The following is a 23344-nucleotide window of genomic DNA, read 5'->3' as shown; positions in this document are numbered from 1 at the left end:
AGACAAGAAAAAGGGTAAAGGTATCCTTTGCACAGTGTAAAAAGCAAGACTGTACCTGTAATCATGAACTATTTGATGGGCACGTTCCAGCTGTTCGTTGGGCAGAAGAATATTTCTCGGGTCGGTTACTGTAAAGAAATGCTTGGCTCTTCCAACAAATGTACTTTGATCCCAGCGTGGTTCCTTGATGTTAATATTTAGTGGCAATTCGTCTGACATTTTCAAAACTGCACAAAAACAAACATAAACAAACACATTTAATTTTTTTTACATTCAACATATTAGAAGGTGATCATCTGTAATAATTGCGCAATCTGTGATAATAGATTTATTTGTATTACCTTTTAACAAAGGATTGAATTAGATTAGGATTTTTTTTACCATATTTATTCTGAATATATTTGCTCATTTTTTGTAGGAAGTGTAACAAAATGCAGCCGTTTCTTGTAGGATATTTTGGTTTTGATCCCTATTGATATCTTTTATTATGTATCATTGTAGAGCGTATAAGCCATAATTTTTTACTGCAAGTGTAGTGCAAGTGTAAGACATCTTCTGGAACCTGAAAACACCTTACAGGCAATTATAATGAACGGGCTGTAAGGTGCCTTCCAGTGCCAGAAGCCGTCTTAGGCATAGTAGTGTTTAGTATATATGGACCTGTATTCTTCATTTCACAAGCTGGAATAGCTTTTCAATACCAATAAAGATTGGTATCTTGCAAAGATTCACCTGCAAATGGCAATGTATTGTTTAAAAAGCTAAACTTGCTAATTGATGCAAGCAAAAACATTTTTTTTTCAATTGGCTTGGAAGTTTATAAACATTGTAAACCGAGATGTAGGGATTAAGTTCCTTTCACTCATCTTATAATATCCCTTCTCCTTTCGTTCCTTTTTGTAATTCGAAGAGTAGTGAATCATACTTAAATTAATGAGAGAAATAGATGTGCATAATTTTGCTTGCAACCTAGTGGAACAATCAAATTAAAAAAATAACGCCACTCTGGAAACCTGGTCGTATATTAAAACTCTCAAAAAAGAAAAGAAATAAAATGTATATTTTTTTTAGGGAAGTGATGTCATCTAATTAACCTATAGTGGACTGTCACTTTGAGCATACATGAGACCTTAAAAGAATAAACTGAAATGAACAATAATATAAATTACTTAAATAGGCTGTTTTTGATCCCAGTCAGTCATTTGCATAAATGTGCATACTGTATATGTGAAGAACCCAACCTCTTTCGACCAATGTTTCCTACTGCTGCGATGGTAAATAGGACAGACATATAGCATAGTCAAAGAAACACAACCAAGAAGCCCTAGTAAGGGACTGCAGATAAGAAAATAGGCAGACTGAGTGGACAAGAGTTGGGCAACAACGTACCATAGTAATACTGTGGTAATAAAAATGGACAGTTACCCGATTATTACCACTATTTATTACTGCAATATTTATATCTGCTGGTTGCAGGAGCGCTTTGTTAAAGCTGCCGTGACTGAAATCCTCTCAATGAGCTTCCCGACACGCTCGACCTCCTCTGTCCCTTCTGTCCATACTTTTGCCTGGTGCTACATGGCCGGAAGACCGTTATTGAGGAAGAGTGGCAGGGTGTCTGGAAGATCAGCGAGATGGATCCAAGAAGCCGCCTCATGCTAGGAATGTTCGCACCGGATCACCTTAAACCCCTTCCTGTCTCTTACCTCTCTTAACCTTCCTCAGTTGTCTTAAATCCTTCCTTCTCAACCCAATACTCGTTACTCCTCTTAATCTTATCCATTACCTTATCTCCTCAAACCTTTTCTTATGGTGGAAGTATAATATTTTTATATTATTAATAATATGTATTACTCTAAGAAAAGTCATGCTTTGTGTTACAGTGTATTATGAATAGCAGTGATGCAGTCAAATAGACATATGAAAGAAGTTTCTTCTCTTTTCTGAACTTATTCTCACCTTTATAACAGCTGACTATTTGTTATATCTTCCTAGATAGGCCCGTCACTTTACTTCTTATCTGTAAAAATTCCTTAGGGTGATAAGGGGGCCCCTGCTGCAGCCACAGTAGTAAGGTGGGGTGATGAACGGTGCTTAGGGTGTACATACAGTAGTGAACAAATAGAGAGAGAACCCTGTATAGCACTCAGGTTCACACTCTGATGATGGATGAGTGGTTTAAAACATATTCTTTATTAATAGCATATATTAAAATAGTAGGTGTTGGAGCAACGTACTGGAGGTAGGATATACAGGCTAAAAGTGCCCCGATGGTCATTTCAAGCCTCTACTGTGTGGTGTCTGTTTAGAGAGTGCTAAACATACATAGATGTACTGATTTATAGTTACCCGCAGTAACATCCTAGTTGCGCCGCTGTTAAGGATATTCTAGACAGCAGCACATAGGGTTACTATCTGTGCCTACCTTCAGCTTACCCTCTGATATAGGATCATGACCACACACCATCTAGCTATAGTGCCTTCCTGATAAAGTTTCCTATAACCTTACCTTTTGCCTACAATTCATACTCTACCTGCTACACACAGCCCTAGAGGTTAATGCAGGACACATATCCCTGCAGTATAGCATTTCAAGGTTATCTCAGGTCAGTTTGACACTCAGCTGGATACACCCTTATATACAGAGTAGCAACAAAGCTGACAGCACATACGACCACTGATAATCTATCAGCATCTACATATCATACTTACCACCTTATTAAAGGATTTACGCAGACTCTGCCACTATGTGATATGTCTTCTCAGTACCTATTTTAGCACACCCAGCAGCACACACCTATCACACAGGTCCACTTCAGGATCTCTGTGCTGTTCTGTTACCAGTGTTCCAATATATGAAAAATGACAAAAAAGCACAGATACATACAACACAAACAGTGATTCTTCACATTACCCCTGAAGAAGTGACGTCAGAGTCACGAAACGCGCGTAGGGTGGAGCTTGCAGGACGTACCGCGACGTGCAGACCCTGTGTGAGGAGAAGAGGTTGATTGGCAGGGAACGTCATCGGAGGAGGGACCAGGCGCTCCGAGTCGCGGCCACGAAACGGGGATCTACGCCGACTCCAGCCTCCTCCTGCAATCCCTCGGCATCCTCGCATGTTAAGCGGACGGCACGTTGTAGGACACGCATAGGGCGTTACAGCATGTGAGTGCATGTTTTTAAGCCTGTTATTTTAACAATACATGTTTATAGTATCACACTATTGGTGCCCATTTCTGTTCCCATTCGGTGTATGGCGTTGCTGATGCTGGAAATAAGGATCGTGTTACCAGTAGCAGGAATCAGTCAGAGCCAACCGTGAGGAGAATAAAGAAACCTTTTGAGGCCCATTATTATCTATTTTTAAGTAAGTAGATAGCAACGGTGGGGGTGTGGAACACTGACCATAGGGTACTGCGCAATGGTTGTTTCATTTGTATTTCCAGACAAGTCTCCAATCTAAAAGAACGGGACATTGTGGACTGTGGATCTCATTCTTATCATCAATTGATTCATGGGACTACTTTCATCAGTCAGGTTTAATATCTGATAGTGCGCCAGGGAATCACTGTTTGTGTTGTATGTATCTGTGCTTTTTTGTCATTTTTCATGCTTTGTATACATACCTTGTGGATAGGTTTGTTTTTATTCCTGAGGCAGCCATTCCCCAATCTTCTAAAATAGGTTGTGAGGGATTAATATTAGAGTTTCCCACATAGGGGATCCCCTTTTCGTTTTTAGAGCACCTGTTTATTTCACTTATATATAGGTTTAGGTTTTTAGGTTAGAGCGCTGATTATATGCTTTTAGTTTAATTTTCTTCACCACTAGTGTTCCAATATAGTTATATCTGGTATATAAGATACTATCTGATCCGGAGCCAAAACGGCTATTAATATTTAGGATCAACCTACCTCCAGTACGTTGCTCCAACACCTACTATTTTAATATATGCTATTAATAAAGAATATGTTTTAAACCACTCATCCATCATCAGAGTGCGAAACTGAGTGCTATACAGGGTTCTCTCTCTATTTGTTCACTACTGTAAAAATTCCTGTTAGCCGTTTTGTCCCCCTCCTTCGCCTAACAGTTGTGGGGGGGAGGGGGGGGAGGGAGGCGAGGGTGAGGGTTCCAGAAATTATCTTTATTTCTTTGTCCTGTCTAGTTTGCAAAATATAATTGGTAATTATGTGGAAATAAAATAGGATGCCCGATGAAGTCATATGGGCGGGCTTTGCAAAATTATGTATCCACGCCCATTACCTTTTGGGTATAAAGTATACTGCTTGGGGTATATATAGGTTAGTGCATTTTATGTTAGATCAGACGCATGTCTTGATTTTTATATGTGAATGTACTCTTGCAAGTGGCTGCTGCAATAAAGTTTCTCAACGGATTGCTTTTACCTAAATAATAGTAAGTGTGGATTGAGTTTTTCCATGACAACTCTGGTGCTGTGACTCGGATGGCTAAAACTCTGTGAAGATACCAGCAATGTCGGCACGCCTTTTGGCAGAGCCCCAGGCGCGTCTGAAAAAGGAAGACCTTGTTTTTTTTATGGGTTCTGGAAAAGCGGAATGAAGTGATAAATTGGAGGTATTCACATGTTAAGTTGATGCTATCCATTTTTTTTTTTTTTTAAACTAAGTAAAAAACTTTTTTTTTACTTTGGTAAAACTGGTTAAATACCCTTTCACATGGGATTATCAGAGGTAGGGTTTTTCAACAGGGAAAACACCCAGGCTCTGGACCCCAGCGGACGGGATAGGGTGTTTGGTTAGGACCTCTGTCTTCGGGACAATCCAATGTGGTTCACCGGAATTCCAGAGGACTTTGTTTTGCCCCGTGATTAAGAATAAATATTGCGAATCTCAGAGGAAAAACACGCCCGAGGGTTAGGTCCAAGTCCGATGTGGTTTTCCGGAATTCAGGGTTATGGTCTTTTCCCCCTGAGATTAAGATTCCCAGGTTGCGAATCTTGGGTGTTGGGAATCTCGGGGTGAAAAATGCCCTAGGTTTAGGTAGGGAAAATTCGTTTCCCCAGAAGTTTTGTTAGGTTGTCAGTTATATCAAGGGGTTTGTGTCAGTTATATATATTAAAAGGGTTGTTTGCTTGAGAAATCCGTGTGTCTGTTGTAGTATAAATCTTCGTATTTCATGAGGCTTTGTAGCTTATCAAATCTGTAGGGTCAGGAATCCAAGCATAAACCTTATCCTTCCCTTTTCTCCACAGCAATAAGTGGCTATGAGTCAGGTCCTGATATAGAAGTAGCAGGAACAAGAATAGGAAAACCAGAATACTATCCAATGAAATAAGGATCCAGAGGGGGCTACATCATAAAAGACGACTTTATTGGGTCATACAAAAAAAAATGGAACTCCTAAAGAGGTTGTGGAAACACACAGCGCGTTTCACGCCTATAGTACTTCATCATGATATAGAAGTAGTAGTAGTCTCGGTGCTGTCAAGTTCTATTGTTGTACCTTGGACAAAAATATAAGACATACTTGAACATCCTTATGAATTTTACCTGTGTGCCTCTGTAAGAGTTGAGTCATAGGAAAAGTAGCATCAAAATTGGGTTACATTCCTCAAAAAGGGATGCCGACTTATATGTATACAATTTACAATCCAGATATCTGCAGGTTTTTCCAAAAATGGAATATAAATAATTGCTCGCGATGAAGTTTCACTTTTTTTATTTAAAGGTGTATTCCCCACCACAACACAAACTAATCAATATATGGCAGAGGAGAGTTTAGTGTCCGTGGAGAGAGAGGAGGACAAAGAAATGGCAATGTGGGAAGATCATTTGATGTTGGTCATTTTTGTAATTAGCCCGGTTACTGTGGCCCTTATCGCACTGGCCAGGCGATGGGCTCTCTTAAACCAGACTGACATTCTTTTCCCTCCGCTCAATTTCCACCTCGAGAGAGGAGACGGAATCAATTTAGCCCGTACCTGAAGTGACCCCCCCTTTTTTCAGCTATGAGCACAAGCTGCACAGATACAACATGCAGAGACACATTCCAGACACGAAAGTTAATTACTAAAGCTAATTAGCGTCAAATTAGTTTTAAAAGCAGGTTAGTTATAATAAGAAAAGAGATGTATATTCTTATTAGCTTAGTTTTTTTGCAGGATCAAACTGTTTTGTTTTCTTATTATAAGGGAGGTGAGAAATGTGTGGTGTTTTTTTTTGTCAAGTTGGCCGTGTATGAGAAGTGTGAAATCCTGTTTGTTGTGTGTCTGTGTTCCGTGTTTTCAAAAGTTAAGGAAAAATCCCCTTGTGTGTTTTCTGTTTGTGTGAAACCAGTAAATACATTTCAATTTTATTTGTTCTGGTCCAAAATTATTTGGGTATGTTTTGTTTGGTACAGGTAATTAAAATTTCGTTTTTTAAGAAGCTGCTCAAAGCTCACAAGCACACGGTTTAAATTATGTTACGGGTATCTTCCCACTTGACAATGTCCTTTTTTTTTATTTTTGGGTTGCCATGGAAACTTTAGTCTGCATTGGGCTGTGGGAAAAGCTCAAATTTTACCCTCTGAGCTGTTCAATATTTCAAATGTTTTTCTGATCGGAGCAGAGGATCAAAATTAAATGTTAAAGATAGAAGCATTACATGTTATGGAGTGAAATATATGGTGCATCTATATATCTATAGCATTTAATGATGTAGGATTGCAGTAAAATAATATTTTAAGAAAACACATGTAATGTTTTAAAAGTATGTTTCAATTAACGTTTCAATTAACATTTATAATACAAGAATAGTTTTGCAGGCACAACACCCAGACAGCTGGCTATATGCTCAAAAGTGTGTTAAAAAGGTTCGGACACTATATTTTTAATTAAAAATGAGTGATAATGAGTATGGGGGGGGGGTTAATTCTATTTTTTTTTTAAAGAATGATCAAAGTTGGAATGTACTAAATAACTAAATGTTTTACATTGATGCAGTAAGAAGTGTGTGTGTGTGTGTGTGTGTGTGTGTGTGTGTGTGTGTGTGTGTGTGTGTGTGTGTGTGTGTTTTGAGAGGCTGGCTATGGACCAAGTTTTACACATTGTTGGAGTCTGCTGTCTTCATAGACAGGGACAGGGTTTTTTGGGATGAAGGTCCTTATTTTGCCTTCAATGCCCTACTTGCAGTGTTATTTTTGCTTAGATTTTCTGCCGCTCTCAGCACAAATAGAGTGGAATTCAAAACTATTCTATGGGTTGTACAGAATGTTACTGGAGAACTAGATTTTTGTTCTTGTTGCTGATTATTTCTGACGTCCAACACGCACCAGATTTTTTTTCTACTGTAAAACTAACAAAAAACGTGATATATTTTATAACGACTGATCATTTTTCTCTCCAAAAGGTATCCCCACCTACAATCCCACATCTATAACCTCTCATCTTAAAGAATGTATCTCTGAGCAATCCAGATTTTACTTTTATGGTTCCTTTCAGAGATACGGTGTCAGATTGTTTGTTCCCAGCATGAGGTTTTAGACGCAAATCTCCTACCCAATGTATATTAAATTCAAGTTGCTAAATTTGTATTTACCAGTTTGTGTGCTCACTACAAGTAAAACAGCTACTGTGTACACTGATTCTGTTTATGCTTTTGGTACTATATAATTTTATATCCGCAGGTACCTCTGGCTACTACAATGTTTATATCTACCACCCAGTCTCTAATCACTGATTTTAGTGATCTAGCTCAAATTTAAAATTCTGTCCCATGGTGTAAATTAGCATTATGGAGACTGGCAGGGTGCCTATTATACCCTGATGGATTCTGGCGCTCTCTGGGTGGCTGCCTAGTGGCACCAGAGATCCTTTTACCCCACCTTGCTTGAGCGATTTATGGTATGTCTCGCTCTGGCAAGAGGGGGAATTATTGTTGAAATGATAAAATGTTGGTATACTGCTCTGCTACATTAATATTGTAAAATATGCCCAATTTGTCAGGTACATGAGGTGGGCGAAGGAAGAAAAAAGTGAATTGCGCTCTAAAAAATGTGTTAATGTGCTCTTAGTGATATTAATAATACAAATAAGATAACCTGTTTACAATATGAGAGGTTTATGCTGCTGCGCTCGTGGTACCGCTCCACAACCAAACTAATGCAAAAACAAAGAAAGAGACAGCGCAAAAAACCTCATTGTGCAATATTTAAACAAAATTGTATTGGTAAACTGGTGAGTATCACACGTACATCAATATAGTTAGATTTAAGCAGAACATGTTATGGACATGTTACCAATCTGTGCTCAGGGTACAGGACTTCTAGGTTAGCTGGCTTCTCACAGGTCTCGTGGAACAGCATGCAGGGTACAGCAGTCGTCACCGCAGGGGAACTGCCACTCCAGATGAAGAGAACACTCCGATACCGAGTGTTACGGTGGAAAGTCCTATCAACTGTATCCAGCCCTCTGCACACCAGCTTCAAAACGCCACACGGGGCGGAGGATGATTCGGCTATGTATGCCGCTGCAGGGAACCTCACCGTCAGCCGCTTGCTCGGAGAACGCTAGACGCACATCTGTGACGTCATCGGGCGGCGTCAGCGTCGTGCGCGAGTGAGTCACTGCTTGAGGAAGCTGGAAGTCCCAAGAATGTCCCGTATAGTGCCCGCTTGGAGTCGCGAGCAATTAGACAATGTATTAGACAATGTATTAAAACATCCAATATGTAGGAATAAATGAATGCGCCCTCAGTCCAACGCGTTTCGTGTTTACAACACTTCGTCAACACGAAACGCGTTGGACTGAGGGCGCATTCATTTATTCCTACATATTGGATGTTTTAATACATTGTCTAATACATTGTCTAATTGCTCGCGACTCCAAGCGGGCACTATACGGGACATTCTTGGGACTTCCAGCTTCCTCAAGCAGTGACTCACTCGCGCACGACGCTGACGCCGCCCGATGACGTCACAGATGTGCGTCTAGCGTTCTCCGAGCAAGCGGCTGACGGTGAGGTTCCCTGCAGCGGCATACATAGCCGAACCATCCTCCGCCCCGTGTGGCGTTTTGAAGCTGGTGTGCAGAGGGCTGGATACAGTTGATAGGACTTTCCACCGTAACACTCGGTATCGGAGTGTTCTCTTCATCTGGAGTGGCAGTTCCCCTGCGGTGACGACTGCTGTACCCTGCATGCTGTTCCACGAGACCTGTGAGAAGCCAGCTAACCTAGAAGTCCTGTACCCTGAGCACAGATTGGTAACATGTCCATAACATGTTCTGCTTAAATCTAACTATATTGATGTACGTGTGATACTCACCAGTTTACCAATACAATTTTGTTTAAATATTGCACAATGAGGTTTTTTGCGCTGTCTCTTTCTTTGTTTTTACATGAGGTGGGCAAAGCAGTTAAAATCAGACAGGCTGCACATCCCCACCGTGGGACAATTTGTAAACTTGCAAATGTATTTGATACATAATGCCTAAATGTTGTAAATGTGAATGTTCTTGTTGCACTGGACATTTTCACTAGTGAAGCAGGTTAGGGCACTGTAACTGCCTGCAGCGCTGAAAGGTTAATCAACAGCAACAAAGACGCCAGGGGAGGATTTCACCGCTAGCCATCAGGCTGCGCCTGTGGCAGCTGGCACCCTTGCACCCCTTTCCCCCCCCCCCCCCCCTAAGTTCCACCTCTGGTTCTATGTTTCTAGAAAGTCTCTTTCAATATATGATAAAAATTCATTGTGTGCAAAACTTTAATATACTTCCAACAATTGTTAGATAGAGAGCACCCTTAACTCAAGGGGTCTGCCATGTACTCCATAAAAAACGTATCCCCAAATGATAATACAGGGAGAAATACCTTCCAATATAGACACAACCAGTGGTCTTGTGCAAAAGGTAAAAAATTATTTCTAAATATTTTACGTTTCGTTCCCCACACAGGACTTTGTCACGATCAAAGCGTGATTGTTCTTGACAAAGGCCCATATGGGGGCCAAAACATTTAGAAATGTTCACCTTTTGCACAAGTCCATTGGTTGTCTATTTTGGGAGATATTTCTCCCAGTATTATCACTTGGGAAACTTTAGTACACGCAGTCCTCAATTTACAACGCTTCGTTTTACAACGAATGGCTTATCCAACGCTATGCAATGCATACCTATATTAATTTTTACAACGCCAAAACGGCTTATCCAACGCTTTGCAACGTTGTTTATGTGTGTGTGTGTATATACACACAAACAACGTTGCAAAGTGTCGTAAGAGAGTATATATGTGTGTGTATATATATATATATATATATATATATATATATATATATATATATATATATATATATATATATATATATATATATAACATTATTTATTATGTTATATATATATAATACAGTATATACACTATATAATTTATGTGTGCTGCATATCTTATTGCCTGCGTAAAATATTTGGTGTATTTTAGTGTTAAAAATGCCTTCAGGAACGGAACCTTTCATTTAAACAGTGTTCCTATGGGAAAACATGTTTCGCTTTACAACGTTTCGCTATCCAACGCCATTTTGAGTAACGCCTGTATTGTCAAATGTTGTAACAAAATGTCATATTTTTTTAGATATCAAACACACCCACCCCACCCGCGCACTCTCCCACCCACTCTCCCAAAACCCACCCAAAACCCACTCTCCCAAAACCCACCCACTCTACCAAAACCCACCCACTCTAACACTCTCCCCACCCACTCTCGCACCCACCCAGACAGGCAGTCACCTGTCTTTTGTTGAAAATATAAAAATAAACAGGTTGCATTGTAATGTTTTTTTCTGTATCACAATAAGAAAACAGTTAAGTAAAAGTTGCGCACTAAAAAATATTTTTTGCGTGGCAGGTGCGCTATGGGTTCGGGGGGGGGGGGGGCGGGGGCGCTGCTCCTTTCATTTGCCCCGGGCCCCATGATTTTTGTTGGTGGCCCTGATAATAAGTATGACACAAGACCAGTGTACCAGGGCCTTCACACTGCTGCAACATGGTAAAGCTATACAATTCGTACCCTATCTTCTGATTCCAAACGTGTATACGACCAGCTTTAAAATTTCATCAACAGTCCCTGGTGGAAGTTTTTCGTTAATGAAAGCTCATTTCAATTAGAACTACATGTGATCCTATGAAAAAATAAAAAATTTAAAAGGAGAAATTACTCTTAGGAACAAGGTTACATAATGTCAGAGACATGTTTAAAAAAAAGTCAGAGAGAATGATGCTTTTTAACCAAATCTGACACCTATAAATATATTTAGTTTATTTTGTAAAGGTAGACTTGGGATGGGTTTGATTTCATCTGGCTACACCCTTGTGTGTGATCAGCAAGTACTTGTACAGCCAGAGCCCCCACTCCCCATATCTTTAGTTGCATACTAAAAAGGACAGGGTGGGATAGGGGTAAAGGATGATGATGGCCCGTATGGGACCCAAAATGCTGCATTCTTCCCAGCTTTCTAATAAATGGAAGAGACTGCACTAAGAAATTAGTGATTAGGGTCCTACTTTGTATCTCACTTGGGAAACTCTGTTGCATTGCTTTTCCAGGCTGTCTTGTACTGACCAAACATTCAGCGTTTTTCTCCCACCTCTCTTGTTTTCCCCAACTTATATATTCCTGACTACGGGTAAATAAAATACTGTATGAGTTAATTGACCAATAATGCCCTTGATTTTTTATTTTTCTGAGTTGTAATTTGTAATGATCTGAAAATGGGATACAAAAATAAATATTGCCAAGATACACCCTTTCCTGTGTCAAGCTACGGCTAACGCACTAATGGATCCCCTTATCTATTTGAACAAAATCCTCAACCACACACACAGCACTTATCACCTGAGATCTGACTCTAAAAGACAGTTCACGGTCCCACAGTTCAACAAAGAATCCGTCCGCTCCCCCTTCTTTTACCGTGCACCTCACAACTATCACACCAAACAGAGACCATCAAACCCGCTACTGGTCTAAATTCTTATAAAACGAAGGCTGCCTCACAATTTAATCTGGTCTGTAACTGTTCCATACGCCGATAAAGATATGTTAACTGTTCATGCAAATGTCTTTACATACAATTCATTTAATATAACCAAGTACTTGTCATCATAACTCTGTGCCCAAGACATGCTTGAAAACGAGAGGTAACTCAATGTATTTCCTGGCATTTTACAAATACAATAATCTAGACGGGAGAGGATATTTATTTTAACATACTGTTAACAGGCCTCACAACTTTCTCCGATGCAATCTATCCAAAATGCAGCTGCAAGAATAATTTTACTTTCTCCCAAAACAGGTCTCTGTTCATCTCCTCAAAGATGCTACCAAACAATATCCTACATGTTTTTTTTTTAAATACATCAGTTCTGTACTATGAGAAAATACACGTAGAAAAAAAAAAAAAAACTCTGAAATTACATTTTGAATCTATTATAATGTAACAAGCATATTGTGTTTCCTATAGCAACCATTTACAAAGTCACATCCCTTTCCTCAACAGGCTCTGGCACACCCTTTTTGAGCCCTGCCCTCTCTAGCAGTGCACCAATTGTATCTAGTGACTTCCTAGTCACATGATCTTCCCCACAGAACTGTGCATCTTTGGTCCTCTTCTGCTGTACTGACAACGATTTAATGAACCCCCGAGCCAAATCTTTGCCGATCAAGCGTCAATTTAGCCAATTACTCATCATGGTGTACATTGTATTGATGCAAATATTAAAAGGGGAAGAAAATCCCAGTCTGGGCTTCTGCTTTAAATCCCTCTCCTGGCTTTCCATCAAGTTTTGGATTGCCCACAAAGTTCTCCTCACCTTCAAGTCTCAACACTCATCTTGCTCCTCCCTATAAACCAGCTTTGATCTCTCGTTATTCCTGTGCTCATCTCTTGCGTTCTACCCATAACAGTCTGTTCGCTACCCTTATCACTTCTACTGCTCTCTCTCTCGCCTTAAAACCTTTCCCCTCCCTCAATTGCCCCTTACCTGTGGAACTCCCTCACACTCCGTATACGCCAAACACCTTCTCTCACCCCACCTTAAAACTCACCTCTTAAATTAAACTTTTCAATAACCTAGACTCATGGCTACTGTCCCACACCCACAGTCCCTCCAACCAACCATTGCACTAATACCGATACCTGCGGTTTCTGCAAGTCTCCCATCAACTACTTAGACTAAGTTATCAGGTGCAGGGATTTCCTTTCCTATTGTCTTTTGTAAAGCGCTAATTACACATATAAAAATATACATAGAAGAAAATGATTGACAGTTGTGTAGTATTAGATACTACTTATCTCCCTCCCCCACCCCCACTCTTTAAGCTTCCTTGGGTTGCAATAGCAACTATTTAGGAAGTCACACCACTTCCTCCCTTGAAATAGGCAGCCATATTGCATGCCCTGGGATGCAGAATCTTTGCCCATTGAACACGGGAGAACGGATCGATTGGCAGCTTAGATAATTGTGTTGCCTTACGTGCAAGAAACTGTTGCATTTATTAAAACAGACCAACTCGGGCAAGAGGAAACACCACTTTCTTTATATGGCGATGCTATATTTCTAATTATAGATGTAATCCCCTGATAAGCAAAGCCATTACCATGCTAGAGTGATTTAAAATACACCACACGATGGGAAGACACAAATATACACTGCAGCATGAAGATCAATTCAGCAAGTTACTGTATTTTTTAGCCTCAGTCGGCGGCTAAAAAGGATCACTTAATTATGATGCTGGGCAGTAAAACGAAACAAACAAACAAAAAAAATAGGCCATGGAATCTGATCATAAATCCCATTGTGTAGCTCTATTACAGCAGAGAATGGGATTCTCTCAAATGATACATTGACATATTTATATAACAGTTGTGATGTTTTGTGAAGAGATCTAAGCACTGGTATTATTTATGCTGTAATAACAATCACAGCTTATGAAGAATTTAGTGTGCTACTCTAGCCCGTTCACATTATATTGGTTTGATATTTCCAATAAGGATTTTTTTAGTTTCATTGAATGTCTTTCCTTTCAAACGCTCAGCTGAGCTTATTGAGCAGGATTCATCTGACTGGTTTGTATTTTGTGACATGTCATGTTATAGACCAATCCAGTATTGACAAATGGATGCCATTTGGAGAGATGCTTAATTGGCAGCTTTTACACTAGCAGAAGACTAGCATCAACTGGAAACACACACGGGAAGGTGAATAGAGCTAAGAGAATAGGCTGCAATAATGCAAATGCATTCCACATGATGTAGCCTCTACCATATCTAGCAAGATTGGTCTGTCTGTTGGTTTACGGTCTTGTCACTGCACAGCCTTCTTCAGAAAAAACATACTGTATGTTTCTTATACACGTAGAATACTTTTGTATATTCATATTTAAATGTATTTGATATAGTGTGCTTATACATTTCTTCAATTGCTTTATGCAGGATTATTACTATTATCTCAACCCTACAAGCAATTTGATATGTATTATATATTGCATATTACGATCACTGAGCCTATTAAAGATTGCAGTACCCAGCAGTTGTTCTCTACACATAGGACCAATAATGTGCATTTGGTTCAACTGAAAGCTGCAAGTGCATGAAATTTTTTAGTCAGTGTATTTATTTACAGCAATTCTAATCTGACAAGAAAGATTTGCACAAATGCACTATGCTTAATCTTGAAAACCATTACGGTTTTCCCACACACACACAGAATCTAATCAAAGCAAGGTCATTCAATGATAAGATAATATGCAGCTTTTCAGATGCACTGGACATTTTATCCATGCTGTTACATTGTGGTCATTAGTGACCTCAAACCAAATCAATTACTTAAATTCTTCCAAGTAAATCTAGACGCACCCTCTTTTTAAAAAGTGTTTACTTATGCAAGAAAAAAAAATCAAAGGGCTTTTTTTGTACATGTTAGACTTAGCCTTTGCTGCTACTAAAAGATTACTGCCTGAAATACTGTAAACAAAGGATTATTGATTGAAGCAAGCAAAGGATATTGGTATAGGTATTTTCCCAGACTGATTTGTATGTTTAGTCGGAATCATCCCCCAGAGACATGTCACAGTGTGTGATAGTCAAGTGTATGGAAAAGGCTGTTTGTTGGTAGTACCTGTTATATGCTATGCACTGTAAGGTTTTGCTTAGTTTTTTCATCATATTTGGTCTGTTAAACAAAACATAGTAAGTGCCATTTAAATCAGTGATATAAAGTAACTTTTTGTGATAGAGAACAGAACCTATGTGAGACTCCTGTCAAAAATAATGTAATTTCCCAACTTATTTATTATGTAATGTCTTGTTGTTACGTGCCAGTACCCTCCTGTATAGAGTCCTACTTCATTACCATGGTTTCCCTTTTTTACAAGAACGTTAAATTTTACACACATATGTAAAGTGACATTGTATGACTGTTATAGCAGGTATTCCCTTTTCTCTGTGTTTCATGGTCCCCGATTTGTTTATGTATTTTAAATAGTCTGCAAACTTGTACTGTAACACCACTTACATGGCGAGCACCAGATAAGAGGATTTTTCTTTACAGCACAAAAGTTAAAATGTGTGACGGACAATATAAAAAAAAAGCTTGTGGGTATCCAGTACCAAATACTGTATTAGGTTAAAAAAAAAAAAAAAGGAAGAAAAGGATCTACAGTAGAAAAACAAGCATCGATAGAGCAATGATAAATTGACTCCCCCAATGATTAGTGTTTAATTGGCTTTCATCTATTGGGAATATGAAAGTCCAAACTGAGATTCATCCTATAGCATTTGCAGAAAATAATCTATTTTTAGACTGCAACCCTATGGAGTGAAATAGCAGCTCTCTTGTAACAGATGTGACTGTGTATCCAGGCAACAAGAAGCCTTCATTTCCTGGGATGTGGAAAGAAGGTCTTTAAGGGGAAATCGCAACAGACTGAAGTCATCACAAAGTATATTATGGATTAGTATGTCCACAATGTCCATATTATATATTTTGTCTCGATTTTTAGGACATTACAGTTTTCTATGTTTGTTCCAAAAGCATTTCTCAGAATCCTTTGCTGCAGTGGAACCACTGTATGCTAAGAGAATGGTGAAAAGCAGGTTGCAGACCTGTTTGTGACACGTGAATGTGCTCACAAGTGCTATTCTTATTTGAAGTTCCAAAAGAGAATACCATTGGTTTACATGCTTACAATATCAATACGAGCCCTTTAGATTAAACTCAATGTCAAAAACCTGACAAGGTCATGTAGAAACACACAAGATGTGTTTTTCAGTATATAACTTAATTGTGCTGAAATCTATAATTATTTTATTTGAAGCAACCTCAAAACTCAACGCAGTGAAATATTTCAGCCCGTTACACAGCACAAATTGATCAGTCAGAATCCCCCCCCCCCACAAAAAAAAATGTTAACTCCTTGCTCAAGTTAGTTCACAACTGTCAAAAGGTCACCAACAGAAATTAGCTAAAGGGTATTTATATTGAAATGCAATACAGTCAGATAAATGATGTTACATTGGGTATTTTTCTCCTAAACGGCAACCATTCCATCCGTTGCTTAATTTTCAATGTCCAATCATGGAAATGAGATGAACTTTCATAAAGACAGCTTTATATATTAAAAAAAAAAAAAAAAGGAAGAAGGACTAGGTTCTGCAAACATTACATGCCTCTTCGGCTGTACTGACTGACCAGGCGTCACTATATTTTGTGATTAGTGTACCAGTAAAAGTGCAGTATATCCACAGCACACATACCATGACCTAAACCAGGGGTGCTCAACTCCAGTCCTCAAGCCTCCCTCAACATGTCAGGTTTTCAGGATATGCTAGCTTCAGCACAGGTGGCTCAGTCAAACACCGAGCCTCTTATTGAGCCACCTGTGCTGAAGCAGTGATATCCTGAAAACCTGTGGGCTGAGGGGGGGGGCTTGAGGACTGGAGTTGTGCACCCCTGACCTACTGTAACCAACTCCCAGACATGAAGCCCTGTACTACCAGCAAACAAAGGGGAATATGCATCAGGTGTTGACCAATAGCAGCAAATGTAGAACATCACTCCGAAAAATGACAATCTTGCGTCAATGTATTAAGCTCACTCCTCCCCACTTTTTATGTAGCAGGTTTTTCCATGTACCTGTGCAAGACAGGTCTATTGAGACCTTTCTCCCGTCACTGCAGAGGTAAATGAGAATGCTCACATGTAGTGTTAGGACCTGCATACTAGTCATGCCGTGACGTGGCTGCAGGCTTAACGCTTTGACCAAAGGGTTTAACTAAATGACCGTACTTATGAGAATATAAACATTGAAGTATTTTACCATTTATTTTCTTTCACATTGGATATAGCATTGGGTATTTTTGTCTTTTGTTGTATACATTTGACCAAGCTCAGCAGCACTCCTTTTGACACAAATAAATTATATAAACGCCATTACTTTACATAGCGCTTCACAGCAGTAATACACGTGACAATCACATAAATAACAAATAATATAAGTAACACAAAAGGTGAGAAGTGCTTTAGATATATATATATATATATATATATATATATATATACAGTGTTCGACAAACCTATACATTTGCACGCCCCGGGCGAGTGGATTTAACATCGTGGCGAGCTCCTATTGGCCCAAGCAGCACACATGTGGTACTAGGTGGCGAGTAGATTTTTTTGTTCGGCGGACCAGTGTGTGTGTGTGTGTGTGTGTGTGTGTGTGTGTGTGTGTGTGTGTGTGTGTGTGTGTGTATATATATATATATATATATATATATATATATATATATATATATATATATATATATATATATATATATATATATATATATATATATATCCCAATACTTACTTAAAATACTTGCAGCATTTAAAACACATATATATATATATATTACATACACACGTTTTTAATGTATCTAATGTAGGAAGCATTTCCAAAGTGACAGCCCCCTTCCCCTTCTGATAGGCTCTGGATCTTGAGCCCCGCCCTCTCTCTCTAACAGTGCACCAATTGCATCTAGTTACTGCCCAGTCAATCATATTACAGGACTACATTGCCCAAAATGCAGTGAAAGAACTGAATTAAATAACCTGGAGCAAGCGATCGATTAAAGGAGAACGGGTCGATCTGCAGCTTAGCTATCCCTTGTCAGTGTGCAGATTGTATGGCTGCACATATTGAAATGGGGGAAAAAAATATATATAATTTTTTTTTTAAACGGCAGCTTTAAATTGTACTGTACTATGTACTTTTTATCTATTTATTTATTGGTAAAACATACCCGTTGGAGATCAGAAGACCCAGCTGTTTGGCAAACAGTCAATAGGAGGCATTTAAAAACACACACTTTCTGCCTTTGACCTACCAGATTGCTGTAAGTAGGCATTTGTATTATGCAGTGTGTCACAGTGTGGAGAAATACTGCGCAATGGTCTGTCTCTTGATTTTCTCCACAGAATCACCAGTATTTGGTATCCCCTTGATTAACAGGACTAGTTTTCATACCTTATCTTGGGACCGGTATCATAATTGGGATAAAGTTTCATTGCGCCAGGGACTTGAATATTTTTGTTCTATGTCTGTATTGACAGGTTTGGAAAGACCTGTCCTTGTCCCTTAGGCTGCCAGTTTCCAAATCGAAGATTATAATACACACTCCTAATTGGGAACTTTTTCAGTACTCATTTAGGAGAAAGTCACTCATTAAGTTGACACTGTTTTTTTGACTTTTTTTACTTTTAATTTTGATACCACTCTATCACTTTGGAATCACTAAATAGGTTACACACAGATTTATTATTATCCCACATAATAGTACATTAGGTACTGTACTTCTACCTCACCGGTTACATCTTTAGGTGAAGCTCTTTTCGTATGTTTTATTAGTTTAGTTATAACAAGAATAAACAAGCGACTTACAAATTAAATGGAGATAAATTAGAGGATTTCTTGATGGAGAAGGATTTAGGAGTGCTTGTAGACAGCAGGCTTAGCAATAGTGCCCAAACTCATGCAGCAGCTGCAAAGGCATTAGAAAGACCACACCTTGAATATGGAGTACAATTTTGGGCACCACGCCATAGAAGACATTATAGAACTCGAGAGAGTGCAGAGAAGAGCCACCAAATTAATAAAGGGGATGGACCATATAACTTATGAGGAGGCTAGCTAAATTAGATTTATTTACATTAGAAAAGAGGCGTCTAAGAGGGGATATGATAACTATATACAAATATATTCAGGAACAGTACAAGGAGCTTTCAAAAGAACTATTTATCCCAAGGACAGTACAAAGGACTTGGTTCATCCTTTAAGATTGGAAGAAAGGAGATTTCACCAGCAACAAAAGGAAAGGGTTCTTTACAGTAAGGGCAGTTAAAATGTGGAATTTATTACCCACAGAGACAGTGATGGCAGATACAATATATATGTTCATAAAAAGGTTGGACATCTTTTTAGAAAGGAAAGGTATACAGGGATATACCAAATAAGTAAACATGGGAAGGATATTGATCCAGGGAGTAATCTGAATGCCAATTTACTTTTCCCCTTATGAGTTATCATTGGATGATGTCACTGGGGTTTTTTGTTTGCCTTCTTCTGGATCAATATACTATAAGTATAGATACTTTATCCTGCATCTGTTGTCTAAATTTAGCATAGATTGAACTTTATGGACGCATGTCTTTTTTCAACCTCATCTATGTAACTACGGAAGATAATCACTGTGAAGTAACTGACTTGACTGGATCCCTGTTGTCAATCTTCAATCCCTCCGTGAGCTGGACGTCTGTTGCAGTAGAGTTTTTAGGCTTCGTATATAGCAGGCGGGAGACGGAGCGCATGGCCTGTACGAGAAGTGATCCGTGACTTGTAGGATTTCTATGACGTGCGCGACAGGGAGGTGTGGCGCAGACGTGGCCGTGATGCGAGTGGTTTGCCCTCATTGGCTGAACCGTGCACGTGACTTGGGCGTCGCGCAACAAAATTAAAAATAGTGTCTCGCAGGGAAAAAAAACGCGCCATCGTGCACTCTATGGCCGTCCTCACTGAGGTACGGCCTTGTGTTGGCGTCGTTGTGCAGACTATGGACACGGCCTCACATGATTTTTTCTTCTCCCCTTGACCATACAAGTTCAAATTACTTTATTTTATTATGCTTTTTGATACCGAGTTACGCCATGTAGCCTGCGCTTGTTATTTTTTATATATCTAGAGCTCTTCAGCCCTTGTGATTACCTTTGAGGCAACAATCAAATCTCCAATCATCACAAGCCAATTTGTTCTGGACTTCCATTTACTAATCACTATTGATCCACATTTCATAGCACTAGAACTGGTTTGAACTTTCCTATTCTATTGTAATGGTTGTTGAAGTTAGAGTTATTAAACAAACTTTTCATCTTCACTGGAGAAAATATTTATATGTGTGCCAATAAACACTTAGTTTTAAATAACTGTGTTTGAAAGTGTATGTGTATCTGTTTTGTAACTACACCCCCAAATATATTATAGACTCAAATTATAGAGCATGTGCTTCTTTTTTTATTTTTAATACTTGAAACTTCGGTTCCTTTCAAAGCTGCTGCATCACCCATTTGTTATTCCTTCTCAATTGGCAACCTATATGCTTGTCACTGATTCCAAGATAGAATACTATCACAGCCATTTGTTTATTTTGTATTCTTAATAATTGATTTATGCCCCCAGTGCAGTTTTGTAAAGAAATCATAGGATTATTTATCCTTTTGAGACTTCAGTGATTTACTATTACTATAGAAATTAATCATTGCATCACATTCACCCACTTAACACCGGATATTAATTTGGAGTACTGTAGCACTGATTTTCTTTTTTAATATACATACACTACTGGTTGATTAGAACAGAAATCAAGATGAACAAAGTCCAATAGATGTTGAACGCCATTTCATTATGGTTAAAAAAAAATATATATATATATATATATATATATATATATATATATATATATATATATATATATATATATATAATACAGAACACATTACACTGCTTGTATGCAAGCAGTACTGAGAAAAAAACACTATTTTCTCAGGGAAAACCTGCAGCATGCTAGTTACAAAACTACAATCTGATTTTAGACCAACACACTAAGATCACAAAACAAATTAGATTTACATGCATACAATCAGTGCCAATTTATTTAAAAAAAAGTAGCAGTCACAATGCTTTGATTTTCAAATCTCTTTATTTTCTGACACCAAGTTTAGTTTCTGCGAGAACCTCTGAAGGAGAAAATCTTCACACAGTCAAAATATAACCAAATGAAAGTAAATAGAATGAAAGCGATGTCTGCGAATTCACCATCTTGGTAAAACTTCAGGTACATAAGCCTGACACAAGGTTGTATTGATCGTGAACATATAGTACAAGTTAAATTAATGTTAAGAAAACACGTGACCTAGCAGAATGCATATTTTCAGTGACTCACCATAAATTCATTGATAACTAAACACATTCTTCGTACTAAAACATACACAACCTAAATATTGTAATACAATTAAAACCAAGATAAAGTACATTAGGCCAAATCACAGCAAGATAAGATTGTGTACTACTAACAGTCTTACAACTGGATACTTTTTGAATACACATCTATTTTTAAACTGCAGCATTTGCACTTTGAAAGGGAAAAAAACGGCCACAATCTGATGCAATAAGTTAATAGTATGAGTAAATGCCACAGAACAATTCTGCTCTTAACATCTAAGAGTGTAACATGATCCCAAAAACATAGTAGTATGAGTAATTTCAGCATATTACAGAACTAGGTAACCATACATTTACTGAACATTTGAACAATGGAGGGGCAGCAATCCTCTCAATTCTCTGAACATTCGATCCTAATTAAAAGCTATTAAAATAGGAGTCTTAATCCCAACTCAACTGTGTTGCACCTTTCCTGACATCCTTGCTGAATTTCAGCACCAACACAATCACATCCTCTGGAAACGTATCCATTTCAACCTGTAATGTGCATTGCAGCACTAAACCGAGCATGGGATGTGTGTGGCAAGGAAGCACGTGACTCTTTTCCTACACTGACATTTGTTTCTGCAGCACAGTAATGACATGAACGATTTGTGCTAAGGTTCATTCTACAAACCAGATGCTGCCATTTGTACGCAAATATATGAATGAGCAATCAAGCTGTCTTTATTTCAATCCAGGAAAACTGTAAACAATTGATTTTTTGAAAATATAAATATTATGGCTCCTTTGTTAAAAGACTTAGGATATTTTTTTTTTACAATTGCAAGACAATTTGGCAGGAAAACTGTGTGTGTGTATACACGCACACACACACACATACAGTACACACACACACACGAATGACTTGTGTCAAGACTTATTTAGAAACTATAAATATGTATGTCTATATCCAGACACATATATAGATACTCAGTTATGCGCGCGTGCGTGTGTGTGTGTGTGTGTGTGTGTGTGTGTGTGTGTGTGTGTGTGTGTATATATATATATATATATATATATATATACACACCGTTATATATACATGTTTCTGAAGAAAAGCATAACATACACCTCTAACGGTGCAATACTTATTAATAAAAAGTTAGAAATGAATACACTCACAATATTTGTGCAATTACACACCGGTATGAGCTGCTCTCGTGATAAAGATCCCTTCACCTTCCTCTCCCTCCTTGTGCTCTGACTGGAGGTTCCTGTGCTTCGGTGGCTCGACTCTGCTCTGATCACGTGGCCCTCTGATGTCATCTGGCTACGGGGATATGGCTAGGACAAATTTGATCACACTGCCTATCATGTATCAATGCTGTTGCTGCAGCTTCAGGACGCACTGATACACCGGCATTCACTATCGGTTAAAAAAAAACTAAAACGAATTAATAAAAAATGCGCATGGATGAAATCATAAATTGCATAAGATTTTTTTTTTTTTTTTTTACAGAATAGACCAGGGGCAAACACTATAGCCCTTTGCATGAATGTATATAGCCTCTGCATTATCTCATGCAAAAAGGGAAGAAAGTAGACCGCGCACCAAATAGTGTCAATATATATATAAAATTCGTGCATGTGTGTGATACTCCCACCCCACTCCCCAATCACAGATAGGGAACATGTGTGGGAAATCTACATGTATTACCGTGTCTGGTGCAATACCTGTAAGGCCCGTTCTATAGTGCCTGCACTTGCGGCATTTATAGTTGGCTGACGTTAGTCAGCCTTTCTATAATGGCGCTGCGCGCGTACGGCAAGGAGAGTGGAACCAGCCAACGGGGGGAAAATGAAATAGAGAAAGAATT

The 23344-nt window shown here is 38.7% G+C and overlaps 1 protein-coding gene across 3 annotated transcripts in view; it reads right to left on the bottom strand.

Annotated features, from left to right (window-relative positions):
- Positions 1–22772, bottom strand: part of LOC142495472 (sideroflexin-1) — a 53020-nt gene extending 30248 nt beyond the window's left edge. Inside the window, exons 1-2 of one of the 3 annotated variants that reach the window (XM_075601016.1) lie at positions 22650–22772; positions 56–227 (exon numbers count right to left, since the gene is read on the bottom strand). In XM_075601016.1, the coding sequence (XP_075457131.1) occupies positions 56–219 (164 nt within the window). In that variant the 5' untranslated portion in view covers positions 220–227; positions 22650–22772. Of the gene's footprint in view, positions 1–55; positions 228–22649 lie in introns of those variants that run through there. The other 2 variants (XM_075601017.1, XM_075601018.1) reach the window with 2 other exon arrangements.
- Between the last annotated feature and the right edge of the window lie 572 nt (positions 22773–23344).

The sequence above is a fragment of the Ascaphus truei genome, chromosome 5 (genome assembly GCF_040206685.1).
Source record: "Ascaphus truei isolate aAscTru1 chromosome 5, aAscTru1.hap1, whole genome shotgun sequence".
NCBI lineage: Eukaryota > Metazoa > Chordata > Amphibia > Anura > Ascaphidae > Ascaphus > Ascaphus truei.
This window is presented reverse-complemented; position numbering and strand designations above follow the sequence as displayed.